At 38.0% G+C, this 25,056-nt stretch overlaps 2 protein-coding genes and 1 non-coding gene across 41 annotated transcripts in view; 2 read left to right on the top strand and 1 right to left on the bottom strand.

Annotated features, from left to right (window-relative positions):
* CEP295 (centrosomal protein 295) overlaps positions 1–22,084 on the top strand; it is a 47,096-nt gene extending 25,012 nt beyond the window's left edge. For 2 of the 39 annotated variants that reach the window (XM_065581576.1, XM_065581597.1), the window contains 16 exons: positions 1,215–1,395; positions 1,542–1,694; positions 2,981–3,199; positions 6,313–6,422; positions 7,466–7,610; positions 8,794–9,036; positions 9,834–9,988; positions 10,281–10,446; positions 12,187–12,866; positions 13,491–13,664; positions 16,138–16,258; positions 17,825–18,028; positions 18,797–18,896; positions 20,453–20,552; positions 21,431–21,526; positions 21,672–21,850. In XM_065581576.1, the coding sequence (XP_065437648.1) occupies positions 1,215–1,395; positions 1,542–1,694; positions 2,981–3,199; positions 6,313–6,422; positions 7,466–7,610; positions 8,794–9,036; positions 9,834–9,988; positions 10,281–10,446; positions 12,187–12,866; positions 13,491–13,664; positions 16,138–16,258; positions 17,825–18,028; positions 18,797–18,896; positions 20,453–20,552; positions 21,431–21,526; positions 21,672–21,710 (2,886 nt within the window). In that variant the 3' untranslated portion in view covers positions 21,711–21,850. Of the gene's footprint in view, positions 1–1,214; positions 1,396–1,541; positions 1,695–2,980; positions 3,200–6,312; positions 6,423–7,465; positions 7,611–8,793; positions 9,037–9,833; positions 9,989–10,280; positions 10,447–12,183; positions 12,892–13,490; positions 13,665–16,137; positions 16,259–17,824; positions 18,029–18,796; positions 18,897–20,452; positions 20,553–21,430; positions 21,527–21,671 lie in introns of those variants that run through there. The other 37 variants (XM_065581575.1, XM_065581596.1, XM_065581584.1 and 34 more) reach the window with 35 other exon arrangements.
* On the top strand, positions 7,128–7,210 carry LOC112060036 (small nucleolar RNA U2-19). Its single transcript, XR_002889339.1, has one exon. It is a non-coding gene; the product is annotated as a small nucleolar RNA U2-19 (small nucleolar RNA).
* Positions 14,537–25,056, bottom strand: part of TAF1D (TATA-box binding protein associated factor, RNA polymerase I subunit D) — a 40,089-nt gene continuing 29,569 nt past the window's right edge. The window contains exon 16 of the mRNA XM_065581607.1: positions 14,537–14,667. The gene's annotated coding sequence lies outside the window, so the exon portion shown is untranslated. The remainder of the gene's footprint in view (positions 14,668–25,056) is intronic.

The raw sequence follows: 25,056 nt of genomic DNA, 5'->3' as shown, positions 1-25,056 counted from the left end.
TAAAAAATGAAATTCACATTTGTAAAGGCTGATCTGTTTCAAAAGGCAACGTTCCTGTTCTGCATCTCAATTCTAACCTTGTTTGAATTTGCGGCTTCTCCTGGGCAGGCAAAAAGCTATAGTGTGATATTTGAGATACTGACAAATATCCATTAAGGATTAGGTTGGGGCACTCATAATTGTCACTTGTAATCTAAGAAAAACTCTCTTCCCCAACCCTCTAACTATGGGGCCTTTTCTAAAGTTTTTTCTTTGTGGAATTTTCCTTTTTGGGGGGAGGTTGAGGGGAAGGGGGAAAGAGGGTGGTAGCAAAGATCAAATTGTCTATGAACTAAGCTATCATTGATGATTGAAATTTATTTGAATTTACAGAATCAAGTTCATATACTAAAAATTCCCAGGCTGCCTATTTTTTCCAGTATAAAACTTGTCCATAAAGTCACCTAAGGGATCTCTTTAATTACCATTCTAAGATTAGAATTGGATGAAAATTTTTCAGTAGATAGTAAATTTGCTGAAAACCACAGGTTCAGGGTAACTAAAACTATTCAAGGTAGGATTGAATTCAGCTAATAGTTGATCGGAATAAAGAGTGATTTTTTTTTTTTTTAATGAGCTGTTTTAACATTTCATTTTGAAACAACCTATTTTATTTAAGCAAGAAACCAAAATAATTCAGTTTTGGTTCAAAATGAACTCTTTTTTTTTTTTCCCTACAAAAACTCAGTTATTTGCTCAGCTCTATCCAATATAGTCCACAATATCTTCAAGTTAAGCAAGTCTCTTTATAGATGCTGGCTATACAGAAACTCTTTTTTGCCTTATTTTATTTAAAGTGGTCTAGAACAGTAGGCATCATAAAGAATGACTTCACGCTGCTTTGGCTCTCTGCCTTTCATTTGTGCAGTTTTCAGAGAAGTAAAATCCCTGTCATTGGTAACTGAGAAGTAAGTAGAAATATTATTTCAGGACTTGATCCTGCAAGAAACAAAGTATTTTGGCCCAATTCAGCAAAACGCTTAAACACAAAAGTAATTAACTTTTAACTAGTACTCACATGCTTAGATATTTTGCGGGGTTGAGCTCTTAGAACCTTTCTCTTTTCATCTTCTGGAAAGTGCTGATGTATAGTGTATTTGGCACACATGAAAAAATAGAGGTTTAGTAAAATGGGTGTGAAAATTATCTTAGCCACTATTACTTCCTCTTTTAAGGCAGAAGAATCTGTCACATACAGAGAGATGACAGAAACACCGAAGTCTGACCACTTCAATCTGATGACTTACCTTTTCAAAGATGCAGAAAATAAATCTCAAGAAGTTAATTGTGGTGATGTGAATAAATATGATGAAAATAGATTGCTTTCACAAAGCATCAGTCAAGCTGAGCAAATCGGTGAGGTCATATATCATATTATAATGCTGCTGTTCACTTTTTCAATTATAACTGGTTTATTTTTTCCCTTCTCTCAAATTGGATCTTCAACTGCTTATAGTATGTTACGAATATGTAAATTGCAGAACATTATTTTTATATTACAGAGCAGTCTCAAAGAATTCTGGGAAGAGAACAGAGATGGCGAACTTCAAAACCACCTCTGGCTAAAATCAAGTTAGGGCTAGATTTGGAACAACATGAATTAAGTGTAATACCAGAGCTAGACACGCCAAGGAGTGGCAAAGTTTCTTTTGCAGGTAAAAAAAACAAAAAAACAAACAAAAAAACTTACTAGATGTTCTGGTTTGCTTGAAATAGAATTCCTGAAGTAAGAAATGAGCATTTTTTCTTTGACTTTGAGGTGGTTAAGGGTGAAGCAGTGGTCTCAGCTGTAACTTTATTCAGGTATTTATTTTGTATTTATATAGCAACAAAAAGCATACTGTATTATTTACAGTTAACCGGTGCCTTTCTTGGAGAAATTACAATCTAAATACAGGCTTACAAGGGAAATGGCATGGAATTTAATTTCAGGGGCTTGGTTATCCTGTTGGTTATTTGCATGCCCCTCCCAGTGCAGTATGGTTGGATGATCATTTTTATATTAAGGGATTCCTTTCAGAATGAAGGTTAGTGACTTTAAAAGTAAAATATGGAATAACTAAAATCTTTCAACTGTTCATTTTTTGAGATTTCATCTGAAACATGCAGCTTCAGTGTAAGTGTTCCCTTATGAATTGTCTTTGAGGTAGTTTTGCTGCATAGAAATTGTTAGGCGCTGTACAGCAGTGGTGGGTTGCTAGAACATACATAGAATATGCAACAGCAACAAAATTAAGGGATGGTGTCAAATTGCCACAGAACTTCTAATAAGCTTGTTGTAAGGTTCATTTAAGAAATACTGTAATATAGTAACAATTAAGGGGAACATGTCAACTTACATTTTCAGACTGTAGGGTGAATACCTTCTATAGTTATAAGTAACACCCTAGAGGACTAATAGTGAAAGAACAGGTGGATGAGGCTTTTTTTAAACAATTAACAAAATCATCCAAATCACAAGACTTGGTAGTGACTGGGGACTTCAACTACTCATACATCTGTTGGGAAAATAATAAGTCAGGGCACAGATTATCCAACAAATTCTTGGAATGCACTAGAGACAACTTTACAGAAGGCGAAGAAAGCAACTAGGGAAGAGGCTAGTCTTGATTTGATTCTGACAAACAGGGAGGAACTAGTTCAGAATTTGAAGGTGAAAGGCAGCTTGGGTAGTTCTAAAACTACACAAATGGGCAGAGGGACTCAGTAAATTAGTTTTAATTTTTTTTAATTGACTAGAGTTCAAGTTCACAGTATCGCTTATATTAAACCTAGAAATTAAATGCATTTTAGCAAGTGCTAAACATTTTAATTGAAATCGAACACTTTACAACTTCAGTACTGTATTTCTGTAGTACAAAATGTACATTTCAACACAGCATGTCTTTTTATGAAACATTACCTCTTACCTCTAATAAATAAATAATTCTTTCAAATTTAGATAAGACAGATTCCGTTAGTGGAGAAGCTTCTCTCATTTCATCTGTGGAAGAGCTAGTGTCTGGCATGTGCAACAGTGAATCGGTTCATGAAGAAAGAGACTTATCCATAGCCAACTGCAAAGAACAAGGTTCTAGTGAGAACCCAAGATGCACTTACCAACTAAGTAGTTCATGGCATGAAAGACTGATGGTGGATGCTAGTAGTTCACATGAGCCAGGTGGGAGAATCCATCTTTTTTTAAGGTATATGTAGTTACTTTAACATTGTAAAATATACAGCTCTTTAACTATGTCTGGCCTGATTTGTTAGAGGATGTACAGTGTGTGTGTGTGTGTGTGTGTGTGTGTGTGTGTGTGTGTGTGTGTGTGTGTGTGTGTGTGTGAAAGAGAGAGAGAGAGAAGCTTGACTCTACATACATTTAAATGTAATACTCAGTTTTATAGATCGTATTTTAGGGAGTTTTCCTTGTATTTATTGTATGGTGACTTTCTCAAGGAACCGAACAACTTACCATACGGGAGGTAATTGTGGTCTTTGATGCTTTCATCCCTGTGGTTCTGGATTTCAGGACTGAGTTTGGTACTCCTGCCAACCATATATTTTCCTTTGACTAACTCTGGTTTTAATAAGATATTGACTAAAGACACTTTAAAAAAAAAAATCTGAATGTGTTTAGGTTAGGCAATTTATAGATAGCTGTGTTGTAAAGTATTTTGGCTTAAAATAGTAACTAGATTTTATATAAAAACACCTTAAATTTTCCAGCCTAAAGCGCCATTCCATGTTCATCTGCTCAGCCCCCAATCCCAATCCCCCTGCTAGCATTGTTCCAGGTGTGATTTTTACTTCCACACTGTTATCCCAGTCAGAGCTGCTAACCGAACATTGTTCCTTTTCTGATCCATTTTCATTTTGCCTAGCTATCCACTTTAATCCAAAATACCTGCCGGTAAAGGCATTATTGCAGGTTGGATTGTCACGTTCGTGTCAGTTTAGGAACCTAGCTTGAAACATGCCCCTTGACTTCACTTTGAAGGGTTTGCCTCCCTGCTTGTCCCAGTCAATCTTGGGATTCTTTTTCATGTTTCTCATGGAGCAGCTTCTTGATTAGGGCTTTGTCTTAGAAATGTTTATCCAAATCCTTATTACTGGTTTACAACAACAGTACTTCGTGAATGAATAAGATGTATTCTAGCTTTAATTTTGCAAAAATACTTACATTCATTGCCACAGTGTAATAGCCAGCATATTAAAGTATAAGAATCCCTTACAGGATGCTGGAGGCTGTGGGAGACAATTGGTTTTTGAGTGGGTTAAACCAAGAAAACTAGTGCTTTTGCAGTTTCTGTTGCCATCCTCCAAATACTATGTTCTTAATGATACTACCGTAACTAAGCAATGAGATCAGGATAAACTTCTCTTTGCTAACTCCACGGAGATCAGCAATTCATTTGGCCTAGGATATGAAATTGTGATGTATTCATCCCTATGGTAATATCACAAGAATAAACATACATTAGTGCTATACACTAATACAACACATTTTTTCAATTATAGCATAGTTTTTTAATAAGCTAAAGTTAGAAGGCTATATTAGATCACCTGGTCTAACTTCCTGTATATCAGAGGCTGTTAAATTTCACCCCATCACTCCTGCATTGAGCCCAACAATTTGTGTTTGACTACAGCAGTGGTTCTCAACCTGTGGCAAATGTGACATCCTCAGGGCCATAGAGATAGCATTAGATGCAGCCCACGTAACACATTGTGGGACAAATACGTGGCCCACGATGGTAAATAGATTGAGAACCACGGGACTACAGCATAACTTGTGTTTAGCTAAAGCATGTCTTCCAGGAAGGCATCCTGTCTTAATCTGAAGACCTCATGAGATGGAGACTCCATCACTTTCCTTGGTAGTTTGTTCCAGTGGCTAATTGCCCTCACTGTTAAAATTGTTTTTGCCTGGTTTCTAGTTTGAATCTGTCTGGCTTCAGCTTTGGTCTTTATTATGCCTTTCTACACTAGATTGAAGAATTCTTCAGCCCCTGGTATTTTCTCCTTGTGAAAGACACATACACTGTAATCAAAACATGTCTCACTCTTCTTTTTGATAAACTAAATAGTTTGAGCTCTGTCTCTCTGTAAGGCATTTTGAATAATGTTTGTGGCTCTTTTCTGCACCCTGTTCAATTTTTCAACATCTTGTTTAAAGTATTGTGCACAGTCTTTTGGTATCAGTCTTGCCAATGCCATATACACAGGTAAAATCACCTCCCTACTACTACTTTCCTGCTTGCATTAGTCCTTTTTGCCACAGCATCGCACTGGGAACTCATTTTGAATTACTTGTCCACTCTGATCCCTAAATCCTTTTCAGAGTCCCTGCTTTTCAGAATATAGTCCTTCATTCTATAGATCTGGCCTGCATTCCTTGTTCCTAGATGTAGAACTCTGCATTTGACTGTATTAAATCACATTTTGTTTAAATGGGCCCACGTTACCAAGCGATCCAGATCACTGTGTATTACTGCCCTTTCCTCATTATTTATCACTCCATCAATCTTCGTGTTATCTGCACCAGTCTGTGTTTCTGTTTCAAAGATTGAGAGGTAAGATCTGAGAGTCTGTTCTCTAGTTTGCCTCTAAGAGGGAGCTCTTGGCCTTCTAGGTCCGTGGTTCTCAACCTTTCCAGACTACTGTAGCTCTTTCAGGAGGCTAATTTGGCTTGCATACCCCCAAGTTTCACCTCACTTAAAAACTGCTGGCTTACATAATCAGACCTAATACGAAAGCGTCACACCACACGATTACTGAAAAATTGCTTCCTTTCTCATTTTTACCATGTAATTATAAAATAAAATGAGATTTTAGTTTGTACTGACTTCGCTAATGCTTTTTATATAGCCTGTTGTGAAACTAGGCAAATATCTAGATGAGTTGATGGATCTCTGCGTACCCCTATGGGTACACATACCCTTGGTTGAGAACCACTGTTCTAGGTAAGTTTTCTTTCTCTAACTTTTGATTGCATACTTCTCCCACTGATTAAGTTCTTCAGATAATATTTTGCAAAAAAAGAGTGTATCCTTGGCATTTGTAAATTGTAGAAAAGCCAACTAAGGAGAAGCATTCTGTATTTACCAGTGCAATTGCTGTTCTTGGAAGTAATATAGTGTAGCAGATAGTCTTTTACAGGTGATAAAGGTAAACATGAACAGAAGTCAACAAGTTGTATAGGAACTGAGGTAGCAGGATTAAGTATGGTTGCCATCTAGTGTTCAGAATTTGGCAACGGACTTTTATCTGTTTCCTGTTTTTGATTTACAGCCAACCCCAATGATTCTGTTGTCATGGGTCAAGATTTACCAATTTATGCTGCTGACATTGGAAGGAGAGTAATTACAGATTCTGGGCCATCATTTAGACCTGATAGTACGGTTAGTTATATTGAAAATTAATATATCATGTCTTTTAAAATAACCATACTACTTAAATTCAGCTGACTGTTTTAGTATTTCCTAAACCTTTTTTATTAACTTGAAATATGAATTTGAAGGTGACCTGCAAAGTGTTTTGTTGGGGGCGGGGAGAGTTATTTTTACCATAATTTTGTTGCTTTATGATGTGTAAAACACACATGCCATTCTGCTTCTTTTTTCAGTAGAAATTCAGTCTTGTTTACCCTTTATTTCTTGCAAGTTTTCATAGACTACTAGAGAAGTGGTGTGACTATTATGAGTTTCTGAGCAACTGGTGGATAAAAGGGTTTTAAGTCATTTAAACCTGTTTTGTTAACACTTTAAAAAAGATAGCAGCAAAATCTTTGAAATATTCAAATATCTTGTCCCTTTCAGTTCAGGACTAAGAAAGCACTTATTCCAGCTTTCCTGGTCTTCTAAGGATTTGTCCAGTAAAAACAGGGGAGAGAACTTTGTATCCCTGATATTTTTACAATTTAAAACAAAGCAAAATTTCTAAAAAATAAAATAAACCTTTTCAGGCCCCATTTATATGACCTAAAGAAGCAAAAAAGGGCACAAACCCAGCAATCTTCCTTTGCATGTCACCTATAAAATAAGCATGGAGGCTTTCCTATACTGCACTTCTGTTCCTCTGAGATCTGCTCTTTTATTATTGAAGTGGATCTGTGATGAGAAATAGCCAAATCTGAGCACCAGTAGATCACCTGGTTTACATGGTGTATGATCTATATACAGTTCTGGGAAGCAATATAATGGTTCCTGAGAATGTGGTTGTGTGCAGTGTGGGGGGTTGTGTGCGGGGGAGGGGTGTGTGTGTGTGTATGTACGCATGCATGTGAGGAAATTTTTGTACTGAGCAATGATGAACCTTTATTTTGTCTGACTCTTCAAATAATGAAGGTTTCTACACTTGAACTGAGCTCAAAATTAAGTATTTGTATTTTAAATAATTTGTCTTGTCCATACGCAATACTATAGTCTTATTTTCTTGACCCTAGGTAGCACTTTCTAAAGGATGGACAACCAGTTTTGCTCCACAGGCTTGTGCACGAGAGACAGCCTGTGATTATTTGTCTTCAACAACAATTTCCACTGGCAGTTTTTTAGCCAGTGAAAAGTTGGACCTAAGCCCTGCTAACACTGGTAAATATTTTTTTTCTTATAAACTGGATTTTATTTACAATATTATAAAGGAAAATGAATCTAATACTTTGACATTACTGAGTTCTTCTGAAAGAAGATTGATTAATGTGAAACTTGACTTAAGCCTTGTTAATGTTGTCCTCTGAAATAGAGCATAAATAAAATGTAATGCATGTTCTATGGTTGTAGCTTTATTTGACTTTCAAGTAAGCTAAACATATTAGCATGTTAACTACAACTACAGTAGTTTTGGCAAATGGCAACTGATGTTACAAGTACTGTTGTGTGAAATACCTCAGGTTTTCAAGTTGGCAAAATTGAAAAAAGAAAATAAACTATAAATTGTTGGGATTTTTTTTCTGAATAGCCATGTCTGAAATGTTGAATTAGCACATACAGTAAGTCTTCGCTCTTCTACAACTATCTATGAGTTTCAGTATTGACTGTTTGTCTGAACAGTGATCACAAACTTCAGATGTTTTTTCATAGTATACACTTTGTAGCAAGCCTTAGAGGTATGGTTTTATCAGGTCTGATACAGAATTTTAATTCCTCGTTTTATATGTTCTTAATTTTCTGGGAAAATCTCATTTGGGGAAGAAATTCCATGGTCTTCAGTTAATATGAATGTGAACGATATACGTCAGATATTTTCCTCAATATTCTAGATATGACAAGTTAGGAAACATAAAACATGCACATGGGTGTGACCAAGTTAGCATTATGACTAACTTTTCTTTACTCTTTTTGAATACACTCTTCTGATTAAAGATTTCTCAAATATTTAATAACACTTTTACCTGTCATGTTATGTAAATTTTTTAAATGGCAAACTAGCACTGCCCTACATAATGAGTGTTTAAGGATACATTAAAAAAATTGAGAGGCGCTCAGATGCTGCGGACCATATATGTACCTGAGAGAGAGAGGGTAAAGATCTTCATCCTTTGAAGTTGCTAAGCTCCATCGAGCATTATTTAATTAGGTATTGTCAATGTAGATTTATAGAAATTGCTGTTAAGTTTTGCATGGGAGAGAATTGTGATAGAAGACGTTTTTTAAAAAATCTTCAGTTTACATTGTTTCAAGGTTTATGCTGTCAAACAAAAGTTCATTTTCAGACAAGTTCGCTTAAGTGGCCTATTTGCAAAACTGGGTGTCAGACTTATGGTTTATCTTCCAGAGTTGTCTTCAAATAGTGCCGAGGATAGGATATTGAGAGAAACAGCAAGCAGCCCTTGGGACTCTTCTGCATATCCAACACCTACCACTGCTCAGCAGAGGCAAGAGAATTCTTCTGAAGTTTCTGAATTTCATCTGCCTGCAGAAGAGAATTTTATCTCTAATAGAAGTCAAATTCAGCAGATCATAGACAAATATACGAAAGATTTGAACTGGTTACCTGAAAACACTATATCTTTCCATGGTAATAACCTGTTTAGAATATGGAGACAATACAAGAATTAGAAGTATACTGTGAAAAGGAGTTTAACAAGATCATGCATTTAATCTGTATTCAAATTTTAATTATATTTTGTTAATCACTAGATAACATACATGTTGATGTTCCCTGTTCTGCTGATATTCTGCACCCTGTGGCCAAATGCCAAAAAGATCAGAGGCCCAATTATATAGGCAGTTGCATACGTGCGACTCCCATTGGCTTCAGAGGAAGTTGTACCTGTGCAGCTGGTAGGATAATTGGGTGGTTTCAAGATATTTTTTACCCTTGATTTATCTCAGTCTGTAGTGGAAAACACACACATGCACAGCTAACAGTAAATGCTAAATAAATATTAGTATTTTAAACCAAATCTGTTAAAGAAAATGAGATGTAATTTATATAGCATTTATTTATATACCCTTGACATTTTTGTTAATACTCTGTGCCTTCAAATTAGAAGACTGTGCATGAAAGTATAACAATATGGTCATGAATTACTACTTAGTGTTTAGCTTCAGCATTTTAATTTGTCACTGTCCTGGAATACTTGAAAACAATTTTAGTTTTTACTTTGAGTTGACTCAGCACAACCTGTTGGGGTATTGTATACACATGCATCACTTCAGAGATACAGTGATGTAGATAGCCTGTTTTAACACAAAATACTTGCAAAAACTATTTATAAACTTTTTAAGTCTTATGCATTACATTTATAGCACCTGAGCTGTAGATGCCAGGTTTGCATTTTTTAAAAATAAATTTTCCACTTTTTTTTAAAGCTCCAGCAGTTGGACTCGATTTTTCTGATATGGAAAGACATTTCCCTAACTTTCAACGTCAGCTTTTTCAGCCTTTGGAACCAAGTCCTGACTTTGATATCTCATCATCCCTTTCTCAACATAGGATTTCTGAAGACAGCAAAGATTTTAGCAAGGTATTACACACAGTTTTGAAATAAGGGAACTCATGCAATTTATGTAAGGTTACAATGTTGTGTGATTAGAAACTTAATCTTTTGACATTTACAGAAAATATAATGGCAAGTTTGTGTTTTTAATCTAGAACTGACCAGTAGTTCACTTCACAATAATTTGCCTTTTGTGATAGAAATGGATCTGAAAGAAAAGTTTAAAAATTACTGTTGCAGTTTTTCTCTTGTATTATATTTGAGAATATTTAACCATGATCAATAACTAAACTCTTTGCCATGATTCTTCTGCCACTAGAGTTTCGCTTTCTCAATCCAAAGTCAAGACACATCTGTATTTCCTGAAGCCACAACCTCTAGCTTGAAAGCGAGAAGTTACAATCTGCATTCTTTTCTTAATACAAAGAAGCTAAACAATACTACATCACAAGCAGAGGAGTCAATGAAGGAAAATGTTACTCTGGGTATGGATCTGTTTTTAATGTCTAAACGTGAAGATTTATAGTTGTTTGGTCCCCTGCAGTTGTGTTCTCTTGAAGTTAGTGAGACACTGCTAACTGTTCGTTATATACTCTGTCTTCTCTGCAATGTCATAGCTTAGCTCTTACTTTGTGCCCCCACTGCTATTGAACAAGACTGTGTCCACAGACCTGGTTCCTTAGCTTTTCTGCTGTTGGGTGACATTCCCAGGAATTACACAGTCCAGTTCTTTGTCTTCCCAATTATTAAAATTGACTGTTGACTTTGGTATACATTTCATTTGAGAGCATATGTAATTTTAATATTCGGGCCACTCTGTAATGTATAGATACTGCTTATTTATTGATGGTGCCTTCAGCCAAAAGGAAAAAATATGCTGTTCACTTTTTAAAGCTGTGGGCACCGATTCTGTCAAACTCCCCTTGCTGTCTCTGGGTATTGCAGAGATCCAAATGCAGAATGTATGATGCTCAATATCTAGACATAATAGTGATTTAAGGATAGAGTTTAAATCTGTAATTTTAGCTTAAATCATTAATTTTTCTTAATCCTTGTAAATTCCCTCTCTCCAAAACCAATTATTTCATGTACTGAAAATACAAGAAATAAAATTGTGACATGCATTACTATGGGCACTTTTAAGATAGATCAAATTTTAGGTCTGTCATCTGAAGTCTTTTTTTAAGCAATGAGTAATCTCAAAGTATGAGTTGTTCCTGTGGACTTCAATTCTTTTGCTACTGCTGTTCACCATGGGATGATGCCTTAGTCAAGTAAAACTACAGATGTTTTGCTTGTGTTAAGGTTTGCAGGATTTGGCTATAGGGAAAAATTTTGAAAGTTGTCTGCATATCACAAAGTCTATATTTGTGTATGACATGTGCCTGCTTATCAATGATTTCTTATCATTACCATATTTAGAGACATGTATATTTGGAAGAATGCTTATCTGCTAACTTCCAAATATTGTCAGTTAAAAAAAAACCCTAGAATCAAAACCTCTTATTAGATAGATATAATCCCATTGCTGTAGTATCTGAGTGCCTCCTAAGTATAACTTGTTTTGTATGTGTAGATCTTAAGGGAAATCCAAGTGAGAAGAACCACCTGCTGTAATTGGCCTTTATAAGAAAGAACAGGCTGTGTTCTGATTTTTTTCTACTATTAATGTATACAGCACCAGTAATGATTTTGCTTTTGCTTCCTTTAGAGACGCTGTCAGAGAGGCGTTTGAAATGCTAAGGCTTTCTACCTGAGAATGGTTTCCAAGGGCCAAATTCTCTGCTTGGTGCAGCTCTATTGACTTCAGTGTAGTTGTGCCTGCTTACACCAGCAGAGAATATGGTCCTAAACATTAAAGAAAAAAAGACAAGTTACTATGTCAAGAAATATAAAGCTATTAGAGATTGTGTTTAAAAGAAGCTAAAATTATTTTGTGTAAAATAACTATTTTTAAATGAAGATACTTTCCTGATTAATACTCCGTTTTTTATTATTTGGATATTTTGCTATCTAGGAAGAATTTCATTCTAATTCACCAAATTGACATAAAAAACACCATCATATCTTAATAAATGTGAATGTACTGGAATTAAATTACTGTATTTAAAACATTGTTGCCTATTTTACTATGCTTTTCTTAAATGCATAAATAATTACTTCCTTTTTGTAAACTCTACTGTATGTATTTAGACTTTTCTGACAGTCTGACTTTTTTCAAGCAGGTTCTGAAGAATCTTTTCACCCTCTTCAGTTGGAATCTACCCTGAATGAGCACAGCCAGAGTACTGCACAACCAATAGGTCTTCGCATTGTATTTGAACACAATTCTAAAATTAAAAAATCAGAGAATGAGAACTACGTTTCACCTGTTGGAAACCAATATGAGGGGCTGGCGAGAAATATAGAGAATACTAATCTCCAGTCTTCAGTGGAAAACCTGCGGAGTCCAACGCTGAGTTCATCAGAAGAACTGGGTTCATTTTATCAGCTAATTACAACACAGATTACAGAAAATGAGACTCTCCTGACTGAACATTCAGTAAAAGAAGTTGCGGAACTGAGAAAAGAGAACTTGTGCTTTGAAGAATTACCTGTTGTGACACCAAATAAGCACAGGGAGCTTACTGAAACCCCAGTTCTTAGCAATGAAGCAAATAGGATTGTGGAAGGTGACCATTCACAGTGCAGTACAAATATATTGGAGGAAGAACAAAGCATTCTAGAAGTACAGATGTCCTCTAGAATGCCTAGAGCAGTAGACTCAGAAATCTACATCAACCCTTCACAAGCAACTAGACAACAAAATGGTGGTTTGCCAGAAATACCCCAAAACCAAAATTCTAATTCAGTGCTCACAATAAGTTCAGGGTCACATTCCTTACAAAGCCGTGTGCCAGTCTGGGTGAGTGAAATAAAGGTTTCACAAGGTAATTGTTAGTGAGTTAAATGCCATTCAGATTTCAACCAATTGCTCCAAGCTATTTTAGACCTTTTGTAATTGGAAAATTTAGCAAAGTTCACTTTACAGTTTTAGTTGGAGACTTCTCAAAACTTGTGTAATTTAATCTGAAATTATGCTGATTCTCGTCATTTTAGGTCTAGATTTTAATTGAGAAAAGGCTAGCAGTTATGGTAAAGGAAGATGCAGTTAAAATGCTTAATTTAGGAAAACAGCAAAGCTGTGTTATAAATGCTGTTCCCTTAAGGATCAAACAAAAGCTACTATTGTTTGCCAAGAATTAGCTTTCAGGCTGTGACTAGAATTCCGGTTTAGAGGAAGGGTGGAAGGGAGGTTTTGTACAATGGCAAATTAAATATTTAGGTTGGACTGAGCTCCTTTGGAGGAGTTCTAAGTACATCAATAAATGTGGGAAGAGCACTTTGCCTGAGGTATTTCTTTCACTGCCTGGGGCACATTTTCTTTATCTGTATGTTGAACAATTCTTTCCTTTGTAACAGGCTAACAAATGTTGCTGTTGCTAGAAATATTGATTTTTACCTTGATGTTGTCTTCTCTGTTTTCTAGGAGACAGAGTCAGGGCATGGGATTATGGAAGAACCTGAACTGACTCTGATAAGCTCAAATGACATCAGTGTTGCAGAATCAGACTCGGAACACATTAGCCAAGAGAAAAAAAGAAAAAATAAGTTGGATAGCCTGGCATATGCTGGCCAGTCTGAACTTAAAAGTTGTTCTGAGGTAAATCTTGATGATCTCTCATCATTTTGAGCCTGGTACTACTGATTTTTTGCTTTAGTAAGAATAAGAAGATACTTGGTAATTTTAAAGCATGTAATACAATATTGTAGATCACTAGCATGTTTTGGGTTCTCCAAATTTGCAAATATTTGAGCCATTTGGTGGTAATGCCATGTCTGGTGGGTTGGGCGGATGCAGAGAACTGAAATCTATTCTGCTTCCTTCACTCTGTCCTTTGCCTTACCCCAGTAGCTTAGTTGAGATGGAGTACTCCAAAGTTCACACTGTCAGAAGAACAGACATGTCCTGCTGTAGTTAGTAAGGCAGAGCAAAAAGAAGAACAGGAGGACTTGTGGCACCTTAGAGACTAACAAATTTATTAGAGCATAAGCTTTCGTGGACTACAGCCCACTTCTTCGGATGCATATAGAATGGAACATATATTGAGGAGATATATATATACACACATACAGAGAGCATAAACAGGTGGGAGTTGTCTTACCACCTCTGAGAGGCCAATTAATTAAGAGAAAAAAAACTTTTGAAGTGATAATCAAGCTAGCCTAGTACAGACAGACAGTTAGATAACAAGTGTGAGAATACTTACAAGGGGAGACAGATTCAATGTCTGTAATGGCTCAGCCATTCCCAGTCCTTATTCAAACCGGAGTTGATTGTGTCTAGTTTGCATATCAATTCTAGCTCAGCAGTTTCTCGTTGGAGTCTGTTTTTGAAGTTTTTCTGTTGTAATATAGCCACCCGCAGGTCTGTCACTGAATGACCAGACAGGTTAAAGTGTTCTCCCACTGGTTTTTGAGTATTTTGATTCCTGATGTCAGATTTGTGTCCATTAATTCTTTTGCGTAGAGACTGTCCGGTTTGGCCAATGTACATGGCAGAGGGGCATTGCTGGCACATGATGGCATATATCACATTGGTAGATGTGCAGGTGAACGAGCCCCTGATGGTATGGCTGATGTGATTAGGTCCTATGATGATGTCACTGGAATAGATATGTGGACAGAGTTGACATCGGGGTTTGTTACAAGGAATAACTCATTCCTGGAAGACTCAATGGGAAAGGCAAAAATCCTATTACCTTACTAGAGAAAGGGCATCTAGGTATTGGATAGAGGCACACTTCAGAGCCATCTGCAGTTCTCAGAATAGACCGAAGAGGGTGGGCTCATTGCATTACTGCACTAGTCTTTTATTATAGTATCCTTTTGTGTCTTTTTTGCTCAAATTAAACTAATGAGGTCCCCAACCCCCTAGGGTACTGAATGACTAAGTCAGTGGGTGTGAGTATGCTATTTAAGTTCTGACTGCAGGCTTTCTTATCCTAATGTAGGAAACTTGCCCCAGGGTATTTTGTAGTAGACTTTTAATGAGATTTCTGGAACTGAAATTCAGACAGTGTTTAGGGGTCTCTCTCTGTCCAATCCTCCCTTTTCCTGCTCAGTTGATAAACTGTAGCTTTTCCTCAGCGTTGCATGACTCAAGCTAGAGTAGCAACTGTTCCATCCTCAGGGTATTTCAACAGCTCTGGAAAGGTCCATGAGGATGCTAATGATAAAACTTTAAAATCAGGTTGTGAATCATTATTTCCTCATCTGAGGACTGCCAGTTTTCCAGGTATTTCCTTGGTTGGATTCTCTTTGACCTAGATCATTCTGTCCCTATTCAGATGCTCATATGTTGTCCACAAACGGTCCCTGACCAGTTCCAAACGCTACAGATAATGCCAGTTAGGATTAAACCATTCTGACAGTGGATGATCACAGGGTAATTTATTCAAAGAAGATACATTTTCTCAAGACTATGTGGATGACTGTAATATAGTTGATGCCAGACAGTGTTATGAAGGAACATGCTAACATAGCTGTTATCTTGGGAAGATGATCACATACATTCAAATGAATAATAATTCAATTGCAAGAGGGCATAGACAGTGAAGAGCTCCAAGGGCATGAAGGTGGCTTTTAAGAAGCAATTAGACCGTGGAGGAAATTGAGACTAGACAGTTGGAGGCTGTTGTAAACATTGGGGCAGCATTGGGGAATAACATTTATCTGAGAATAGGAGAAGGAGACAGAACTGTGTGAGAGTGGATGTGGGAGCTAGAGATGGAACAGGAAGAAAAGCAATCAGATGCAAGTGGGGGCAAAACTGGGTCCTGAAGCAAAAATGAGAAGTTTGAACTTGATGGGGGAAAAGGGGCTTTATGGGTAAGGATCTGATTTTTTTTTTGTTTTAAGAGAAATTTTTATAAAATGGCTTTTAGTGCCAACAGCTCTTGCTGCTATGTGCTAACTACATTTTTCTTGCATCTGTGCTAATGAAGAAAGATCTCATTCTGTTGGCTTCTTAATTGTTTGTTCCTTGACAACAATGGAGATGGATTAATATTACTTCACTAAAATGTGTAGCCTGTTCTAAGTACATTATACCAATCGATTCTTCTGTCTTGCAGCAGGGGAGAGACTTTTTACCTTTAGACCCAGAAGCAGATTACTCTGTTTTCACGCTTCCTGACTACTCTGCAATAGCTCAGAGTCCTAATGAGGATCAGTCTCCGTTACATCAATCTGCAGGTACTCGTGTGTAACTTCAGTATACTCATTAGAACTGAAACAGAGAATCTCCAAAATATTCAAACACTGGTAAAATACAGTTACTCTGAAACCTGGTAAAATACAGTTCCACTTATGGTAGACTTGTAATTATACAAGTATATGCCACCATTTATTACAGCATTATACTAGATATGGTCCAGGTCCAATGTATGCCATTGTACCATGGAAACAGCTTTTTTTTGCCTGTTCCTATTGAAAAGTCTATGTCAGCATTGCTTGTCTTGAAGACTTACTTCAACCAGAAGCTTATTAACTCCTCTCATTACACTTCTATCCTTTTCACTAATTAGAAAATAGTCTTTGGCTCCATCATAATGTACCACCAGCTTTGCTGAGTCATTGCGTAATATGTAATGTTTTCCATCTTTCCTAATTTCTTGTTGGTCTCCTGCCCCTTAGTACACCTCTACCCCAATATAATGCGGTCCGATATAACGCGAATTCAGATATAACACGGTAAAGCAGCGCTCCGGGGGATGGGGCTGTTTTACCTCGTTATATCCAAATTCATGTTACTGCAAGCAGTTCCTCTGCGCCTGCCCATTACTTGCTGCGGCCCTCCCCAGGACTGCCCCGCTCCAGCTCACCTCCGCTCCGCAGCTCCGCTTCTCCTCCCTCCCAGGCTTGCTGCGCCAATCAGCTGTTTGGCGCAGCAAGCCTGGGAGGGAGGAGAAGCGGAGCTGCGGTGCACTCATGGGAGGAGGCGGAGTGGAGGTGAGCTGGGGTAGGGGGGGCCCCGGGGAGGGCCGCAGCAAGTAGGGGGTGGGGGGTGGCGCAGAGGAACTGCTCCAGCCCATCTTCACCTCCTCCCCTGAACGCGCCGCCGCTCCGCTTCTCTCTCTCTCTCTTCTCCTCCTTCCCCTCCCCCCCCCCCCCCCTTCTCTGCCTCCAGGCTTGCCGGGCCAACAGCTGACTGGTGCAGCAAGCCTGGAAGGGGGTGGGGGGGAGAAGCGGAGTGGCGGCGCACTCGGGAGGCGGAGGCAGAGCGGAGGTGAGCTGGGGCGTGGAGCGGTTCCTCTCCCTACCCCGATGTAACGCGGTCTCACCTATAACACGGTGAGATTTTTTTGGCTCCCGAGGACCGCGTTATATTGGGGTAGAGGTGTATTAATTTGTAAGATCCTCAGACCAAAGTTCTGAGGATCAGCATGGAGGGGTGCCTAGTACACTTTGGAGCATTCTTAAAATAAGAAGTACTCCTCTGACAAGCTAGATCTGCTTGGTGGTTTGAGAATGTCTGTCTGTAATTTGGACCCTATTGTTTACAGTATGCTTTAAGGTATTAAGATTTAGTAACATGTATAGCAAATACAAAATGCTATATACGTGCACTCTAGCTTTAAAATAACTGTAGGAAGCTGTTTAGTAAATTTCCTAATTCTCTTCAAATCAAACCCCGGTACAATCCATGAAAACAGTAAAGCTCAGTTTTAGGACCATTATTTAAATTCATAGGTTACTACAGCTGATTATCCAATCAGTGATAAAATCAAAAGTACTGAGACCTTCCTTCTTTCTTCACAGTCATGTTGCTAGAGTTCACTTCCACACCAGGTAGTTTACAAGAATCATTTTTAAGGAGAAAGAAAAACTTTATTCAGAAGTCCTCTAAAAGAGTGGAGGAAATAAAAAAGAGAGAGAGATGTTCTGAAAAGCCTCAAGCTAAGCTGTTTCAAAGAGACAAGACTGAAAGATTTAACATGCCAAAGGAGGATTCTCCTACTTCTGGTAAATTTCATTTGGAAATAGGCATTAGGCATATGGGATTCTTCTAGTAATTATTCTATAAAGCAGGATAGATACTGCTACTTTTGGATCTTTGCTCTTGCAGATCAGAATATTCTGTAACGGGGGTTCTCAAACTCTCACTGCCTGGATCGCATCTTAAGAAAGAGCGGTTCAGAGATACCTCACCCTCTTTCATAATCCTAGGATCACCTCTTCATCTGCTTAATTATATAAAATCCCTGGAAAAACAGTAATTGCTTACATAAAAAAGCAGTATTGAGAATGTAACATATTTTTAGCTTCTTTTAATGGGAATTAAAAGCTGGAAATAAAGAGCATAACTAGCACCATTATAACGGGCTAGCTCTCAGGCCCACTATAGACAATAGTCTAAAAACTGAGATCGCCTTACAACTTGCTGGTGTTTCTCTATATGAGATAAGATCGTTACTATTGTCCTTGGCTGAGATTTGGAGATTTACTCTCAAAAGAAAAAATTCTGCCCCATGGAGTCCATTCTACCAGCCTGTTCCTTTTCAGATGTGTTTTCTCCAAAATAGGAAACCTGATTGTTTTTTGTTTCAGACCTTACTGCCTTTTGAGGCCAGTGTTCAGCTGCGGTCTGTAAAAGGTGTAAACTTGTCCTGGTAAAGATTATATAGTGGATACTTCTCCAGTTCACTTTGTTGTCACTGATCTGTATGAGCCCACTTTTGGATTGGCCTCAGTTGCATTTCTTTTTTAAAAAATATTTTGTTTAAAACAAAGGTGCAGTTGTCAGTCAATTGAAGAAAGTGGGGGAAGTGAAAGTGTGCTCTCCAGAGGACAAAAGGTCTGCAGATGTTCAAATGCAGCAGCGCACTTTAAGGTATTGTGTGAATATAGTTGGGAGAAATTAGACTAATTAAACTACTTTTGTTTCTGAAATAATACCTGTTGCAGTAATATAGAGCCTTAATTTTAGCAATGGTTTCTGATCTCCCATTTATTTCAGCCCCTTAGACTTAAATTAGATGAGTACTTGTGGAGACTAATATTTTGTGCTTTTTGTTGGAAGTGCAAGGTAGGAAACTGGGGTAGGGAAGCAATTTTTCTCCAGGTCAGATTGGCAGAGACCTTGTTTTGTTTTGTTTTGTTTTTGGGGTGGGAGCGGGGTTTGCCTTACTCTGCAGTGTGGGGCATGGGTCACCTGCTGGTTTGAACTAGAGTAAATGGTGGCTTCTCTGTAACATCAAGATTTGAGGACTTCAGTAACTCAGCCAGGGGATATGGGCCTATTACAGGAGTGGGTGGGTGAGGTTCTGTGGCCTGCGATGGTGCAGTAGGTCTGACTAGATGATCGTGCTGGTCTCTTCTGGCCTTAAAATCTGAGTCTGAATCCACCCAATCAGGCTTAATCATTTTCACCTTTATTTATAAAACTTCAGACATAGATGATGGGCCTCTATTTCATCTTATCTAAGTTATTGAATTCTGGCCTATCAGGAAGTTCTCCTGTATTTTGTGGTGATCATCGCCACCTCTGATCCCTGGTCTGGTCCATCAGACTTATTTCTCCAGTTTGGTTTTACTAAGCTTCACTTGCATATGTAATGTGGACAAGTATAAGACTCCATTAATTTAATTTTTATCCAGTCAGCATTAAGCATTGTCTTATGTAACCCCTACAATACACATGTGCAAGCTTCAATTTACACAACTTTTGCTGCTTATACAGTTTTCATGTCATCTTGTCCTTATTTTTCCCCACTAAAAGGCACTTGTACAGGGTTGTATATTTATTACACGGATTAACTTTTCCTTTTATCAAAAATCTAATGGAACACATTCTGTGAACAAAACATCACCTTTGTCCAGCCAGCAGTAGCATTATTTAAGCAGATCTATGTAAGGGGGGAATTGGCAAAACAATACTCATGCCAGGCAAAGCTAGGCTGAGACCTTGGCCTAAGTCTTGCTGCATCTAAACTCATTTGCTATCCATAATTATAAATTATGCTATATAAAGAGTTTTTTCACTCTTTAGTGAAAAGACTTTTGACATACAGAGTTCCAAGCAAACAGTTTTTTCCCTTTCGGTGACCTCAGTTTGAGTTGTTATAGCTGAAATACTCATGCCAGTGTGTTTACTATTTAAATCGAACGTCACGATTTTAGATCAGTAAAACATTGGGGAAATTGCCAATCACATTCTGTCAAATGTCAAGGTGATAATATATAGTAAAACAAATATAAACCTCAAAACTCTGGGTAATAAACTTACTGGATATAAATACTAATAAGGATTTTTGGCATACTAGAGAAATAAACCAAAGTGGCATTTTTAATAGTTTCCAGTTTATTAACCCTATATACGTAATACAAACACTTTAATTTTAAGTTGAGCCCCCATTAATAAGTATACACATTTTTACTGTTTGGCAGACTTTATAATCAACTAGCCGAAGTGAAAATCAGAAAGGAAGAGAAATCAAGACAAGAAACCTATGCTAAAAACAGAGAAAAGGCTAAAGAGTTTCAAAAGGTAACTGCATGTGGTACAGTATCTTAAACCCCTTGGCCCAGCATTTCTCTATTTTAATGCCTGTTGTTCTGCGCAGTTCTATTTCCACTTACCTGTAGGTGCAGTCCCTTTTTAATGAGACTGCTACCTACTTATTAAAAACTGGAACTCATCTGAAGCAAATGGGGGTGAGCCACTCTTGCAGTAATGATGAAATTCTACCACCCTATCTCATGGTGACAAATTACAGCTACGTGATGTGTTTATGGGCTTTCAGCTGCTAACTTGTAAATTATTTAACATACTAAAATTTTGCATTTTTCAGTGAAGACCAGGTTGAAAAATAGCAATAGAGAGCTATGGTCTCTAAGGTGTATCAATAAATTATGAACACTGGCCTGGGGCAAAATCAGTACTTGGTCCTGCTAGTGAAGGCAGGGGGCTGGACTTGATGACCTCTCGGGGTCCCTCCCATGTCTCATCAGAAACAAAACTATCTAAACTTTTCCCTACAATTTAAATCTGATTTAGCATCATTATCTGATCCTGATTTTTCCCTCAAATAACTGTTGGAAAGAGTGCATAGATAAAAACATCCAAAATTAGGAGTCAGTGTTTGAAATCTTGATGCCTCTATAGTCCAAGTGTTCCTCTTCTAGTTACTAAGAGGTTACACTAGTTGTTTTTGAAATGGAACTGCTCACTTGATTTAAACCAAACCCTAAGATCAGGATTTAAACTTCTGGCTGCTGTTTGCACACTATTCCGTTCATTGCAACAAATTTAGGGTTAGCCTGAGAAAATCCCTTCAGAGGGATGTAGTTAGAACATCCACTGCATGACTTTCTGGAATAGGAAGAAATGTAATAGTTACTGTGCTTGTTCTGTTATTTACATAGGGTTGCCTTGTGCCAAATACACTGATGTATTTGAACACACTGAATACCATTTTTTTGGAATATATCATTGTCTGCATAATCCAAGCTGCTGTTGTGGCAAGTATTCAAATAGTACATTGAAGCTTAGCTAATGCCCTTCCTATAGAGCATTTAGCTATTCATAACACTGCCAGCCTGTTATTTAGGAACTTCAAATCTAAATCAATCTGCTGGATATTCAAACATCTATTTTTACTTACAGAAAACATTGGAAAAACTACGAGCCAAAAAGACACATTGAACACTACATCCTTTAAGAGACTTCTGCCAATAAGAAGTGCTTGACTCCTTTCTCAGTTCAATCCAAGGAATGTATGAGAAGGCCAAAGTCACATTAAGCAATATCATTATGTAACTTTGAAGTACTGAGCTTTGATCTAGGTCAAAAAATCATAATTTAAATAATGTAGCAACTTAATTTATTCCCAAGATTTGAATGATCACCACCACCAACACTTGCCTAATTACAGATTTGGTCTGCCAGTTTATACTCCATTTCTGCTTGTATTATGATTCAGATTATTGTACAAAGGCGTTTTTACATTGAGGATGGTCTGCATTTAAAAGTGAAGGGTCAGCTGAATCTTTTTAATAAAGTTTTGTAATGAAACCTGGGCTTTATGTGCAAGTGTCAATGTATTGGAAAATCAAAAGTTAAGAGGTAAAATATTCAAATTTGCCTAATTCCTATTGATTTAAAATGATGCAAACATCCTTTCAATTATACTTGTTTGTTTGTTTTGTTTTTTGAAGGTGCAAATGGTGGTTAGGCCTATTACTATTACTTTCAAAGAGAATTAAACCCCTGCCATTTTTATCTTTGAAAATTTCATCCTAGGCTCTGTAGTGCCTGTTGATTTTTTTTTGAAAATTTTACCCAGTGCATTTTACTGAAACTCTTGAGTCCCTCTAAGATACAGGTGGTAAACTACCCTGGAAAGGCTTTAGAGAGTCGTACTTAACAACATGAGGTCTTTGAATGATTAAACAAAAGTAGTGAGGTGATTTTACCCTCTGTATACTACATTGGTGAGATGGATATTGGAGTACTGTATCTAGTTCTAGTGTCAACATTTACAAATGTTAAAAATAGGGAAGCTGAAGAACATGCCTCAGGCTGTCTCTGTGCTACACTAAGTAGCATTAGTAGAACTTGAATTAGCAGCTGCTGGGTTTAACTTAGAGTTACAAATGTGTAGATCAGGGGTCTCAAAGTCCTGGCTTGTGGGCCATCTGGGACCATAGAACCTCCCCACTGCAGCCTATGGAGGAGAGACATGTAGACATGCTGCTGCCAATGTCTGCTGCAGGTGCTATGCCTGCAACTCCCATTGGTTGGAGGAGAGGGATAGCGATACCATTATTAGTTGCTGGGCAGAGTCTTTTCCCCCACAATGAATATAAACAAATCAAAATACTGAACACGGTTATCTGATGCACACACTGCTGCAATCCTGAAGATTTCAACTGCTCCATCACTGAGGCCAAACAACAAACTGACAGAACTGAAGCATTGCCAAGTGTTGGGCAAACACTAAAAACACTTTGGAAGGTGAAAAGTTGTATGACAATTTTATTAAGAAATTTGAAATAAAAAATACATCTTCAGTGACACTAGTGGCCTGCTGGGAGGATTTGAGTTTGAGACCCTGGCTGTAGATGCTCAAGCAAACTATCATCTTGAGCTATTGAAGTCAGGACAGTGCTTTTCAGGAAGATATGCTTCAGCCAAACAAGCTATTGCCTCAGTATAGGCATAAGTGGGTGAAAACCAATATCTTCTACTAGACAGGTTGGAGTAGATGACCCATGTGGATGTTCTTGGTTTTAAAGAGATACCTTCAAAATGTTAATGCATTTAAGAAAAGGTAAGTAGTACTTGATATTAGGTGAAGTTTATGGGCAAGGGAATATCAACTATGCTTAAGTATATTAGAGCTGAATTTAGACACCACTTCAAATAGTTATGAACCAACATGGAAAACTTAAATTGTTTTTGAGCAGGGGAGAAAGATATTCATATTGGATTATATCAGTGGTTCTCAAACTTGTAGTGGTGCCTGTTCCCATAGCAAGCCTCTGCGTATGACCCCTTATAAAAACCACATTTTCATACATATATATTTAACACCCTTATAGATGCTGGAGGAAAAGCAGGGTTTGGGGTGGAGGCTAACAGCTCATGACCCCCTCATGTAATAACCCCAAGATTATATGATAGTTCCAGAAGGGTGACTTGGACAGGGCCATCTCTAGGTTTTTTGCCACAAGCAAAAAAAATTTTGGCTGCACCCTCCTCCTGCCCCAGCCCTGGGTCACTGGTAACTTGCTCCTAGGGTGGGTCATTCAGCAGGAATTTTGGATTTGCAGAGAATACAGACAGGATTGGTTCCCATATGGTTACAGAACTGCAGTAAAGTGGAACAATTTTCAGCTTGTATGATTGGAGGATAGCTGGATGCATGTAAGACTCTTCCATAAATGAGGAAAAGTTGAGGTGCCTTTATTATTTTTGTTCCACTCTCTTTCTATGGGGAATTTGCCAATGCAATATCACAGTCTTCCTTTTAAACAAATAAGGCAATGGCTGTTGAAAATAGCAATTCCAGTCCTAAAAACCACTGGGAAGCATTTCTTGCTCAATTTTATCCTACTTTTTCCTATAGCAGTGGATCCATATATTTGATTTTGGAGAAATGAAGTAACAGCTGCCCAAATTGACCTTAAGCACTCCTGAATTTTGAGATGTTCAAATCTGGAAGGCAGATGCTAGATTCCCTTTCCGAATATTGCTAAATCTGGAAAGGAAGTCAATTTCTGCTTCCATGGCTCAGAAGTGGAAATCTTCCTACATGCCTGGTACTGGATCTAAAGCTGCCCAGGTCCAGTAGAGCCTCCCTCACTCACTTTTCATTTTAAATTCTAGGGGGAGCCACCTACCTCCCTTGCTAGGCTTCAGATAGAGAGGGGGACTGTCCATTTAGTCCACCCAATTCTTTCTTTGGGGGCTTCAAGGTGAGGTCATATAAGTATCCTTAATCCAGTCTGGGGATGTCTTTTGAAGGGGCTATCTGGGCCAAAGCTGCCTATTCCTTGGGCATACTTGTTCCCCATCACAGTGCCACCCTGTTCTAGCAGTGAGCTCTCCAGTCACAGCAAGCTGCAGCATGAGGTTTTAGCTACCATACTCCCTCCCTATCCTGTTGATAGTGGCCAAGGGAATGCTGGGAAATTTAGTTCTTTCCCTGCTCCAGGGCTGGCTCTATAGGCAGGGAGCTAATTAAGGAACTACAGCTCCCAGGCTGGATCCCTGCTGCCCCAGCAGCTGCTTGCTTTGCTGGTGCCTAGAGCTGCCCCTGGACTTGGAACACACATCTTGATTGGAGAAAACCAGCGAGGAAAAGGGAAACATGATCGTGCAGCCTCCATTTTCAAGCTACTAAACATCCCCTTTGACAAGTTGCAATGTGGGATTCAAAACAAGGTATAGAGTAAAAAACTAAACTTTATGGAGAATGTAGCTGGTCTAGTTCAAACTATAATCCACACCACTCTTCCCCCAGCTAAGCAAGTTAATGCTTGACAGA

The sequence above is a fragment of the Chrysemys picta genome, chromosome 1 (assembly GCF_011386835.1).
Source record: "Chrysemys picta bellii isolate R12L10 chromosome 1, ASM1138683v2, whole genome shotgun sequence".
Classification (NCBI taxonomy): Eukaryota; Metazoa; Chordata; order Testudines; family Emydidae; genus Chrysemys; species Chrysemys picta.
This window is presented reverse-complemented; position numbering and strand designations above follow the sequence as displayed.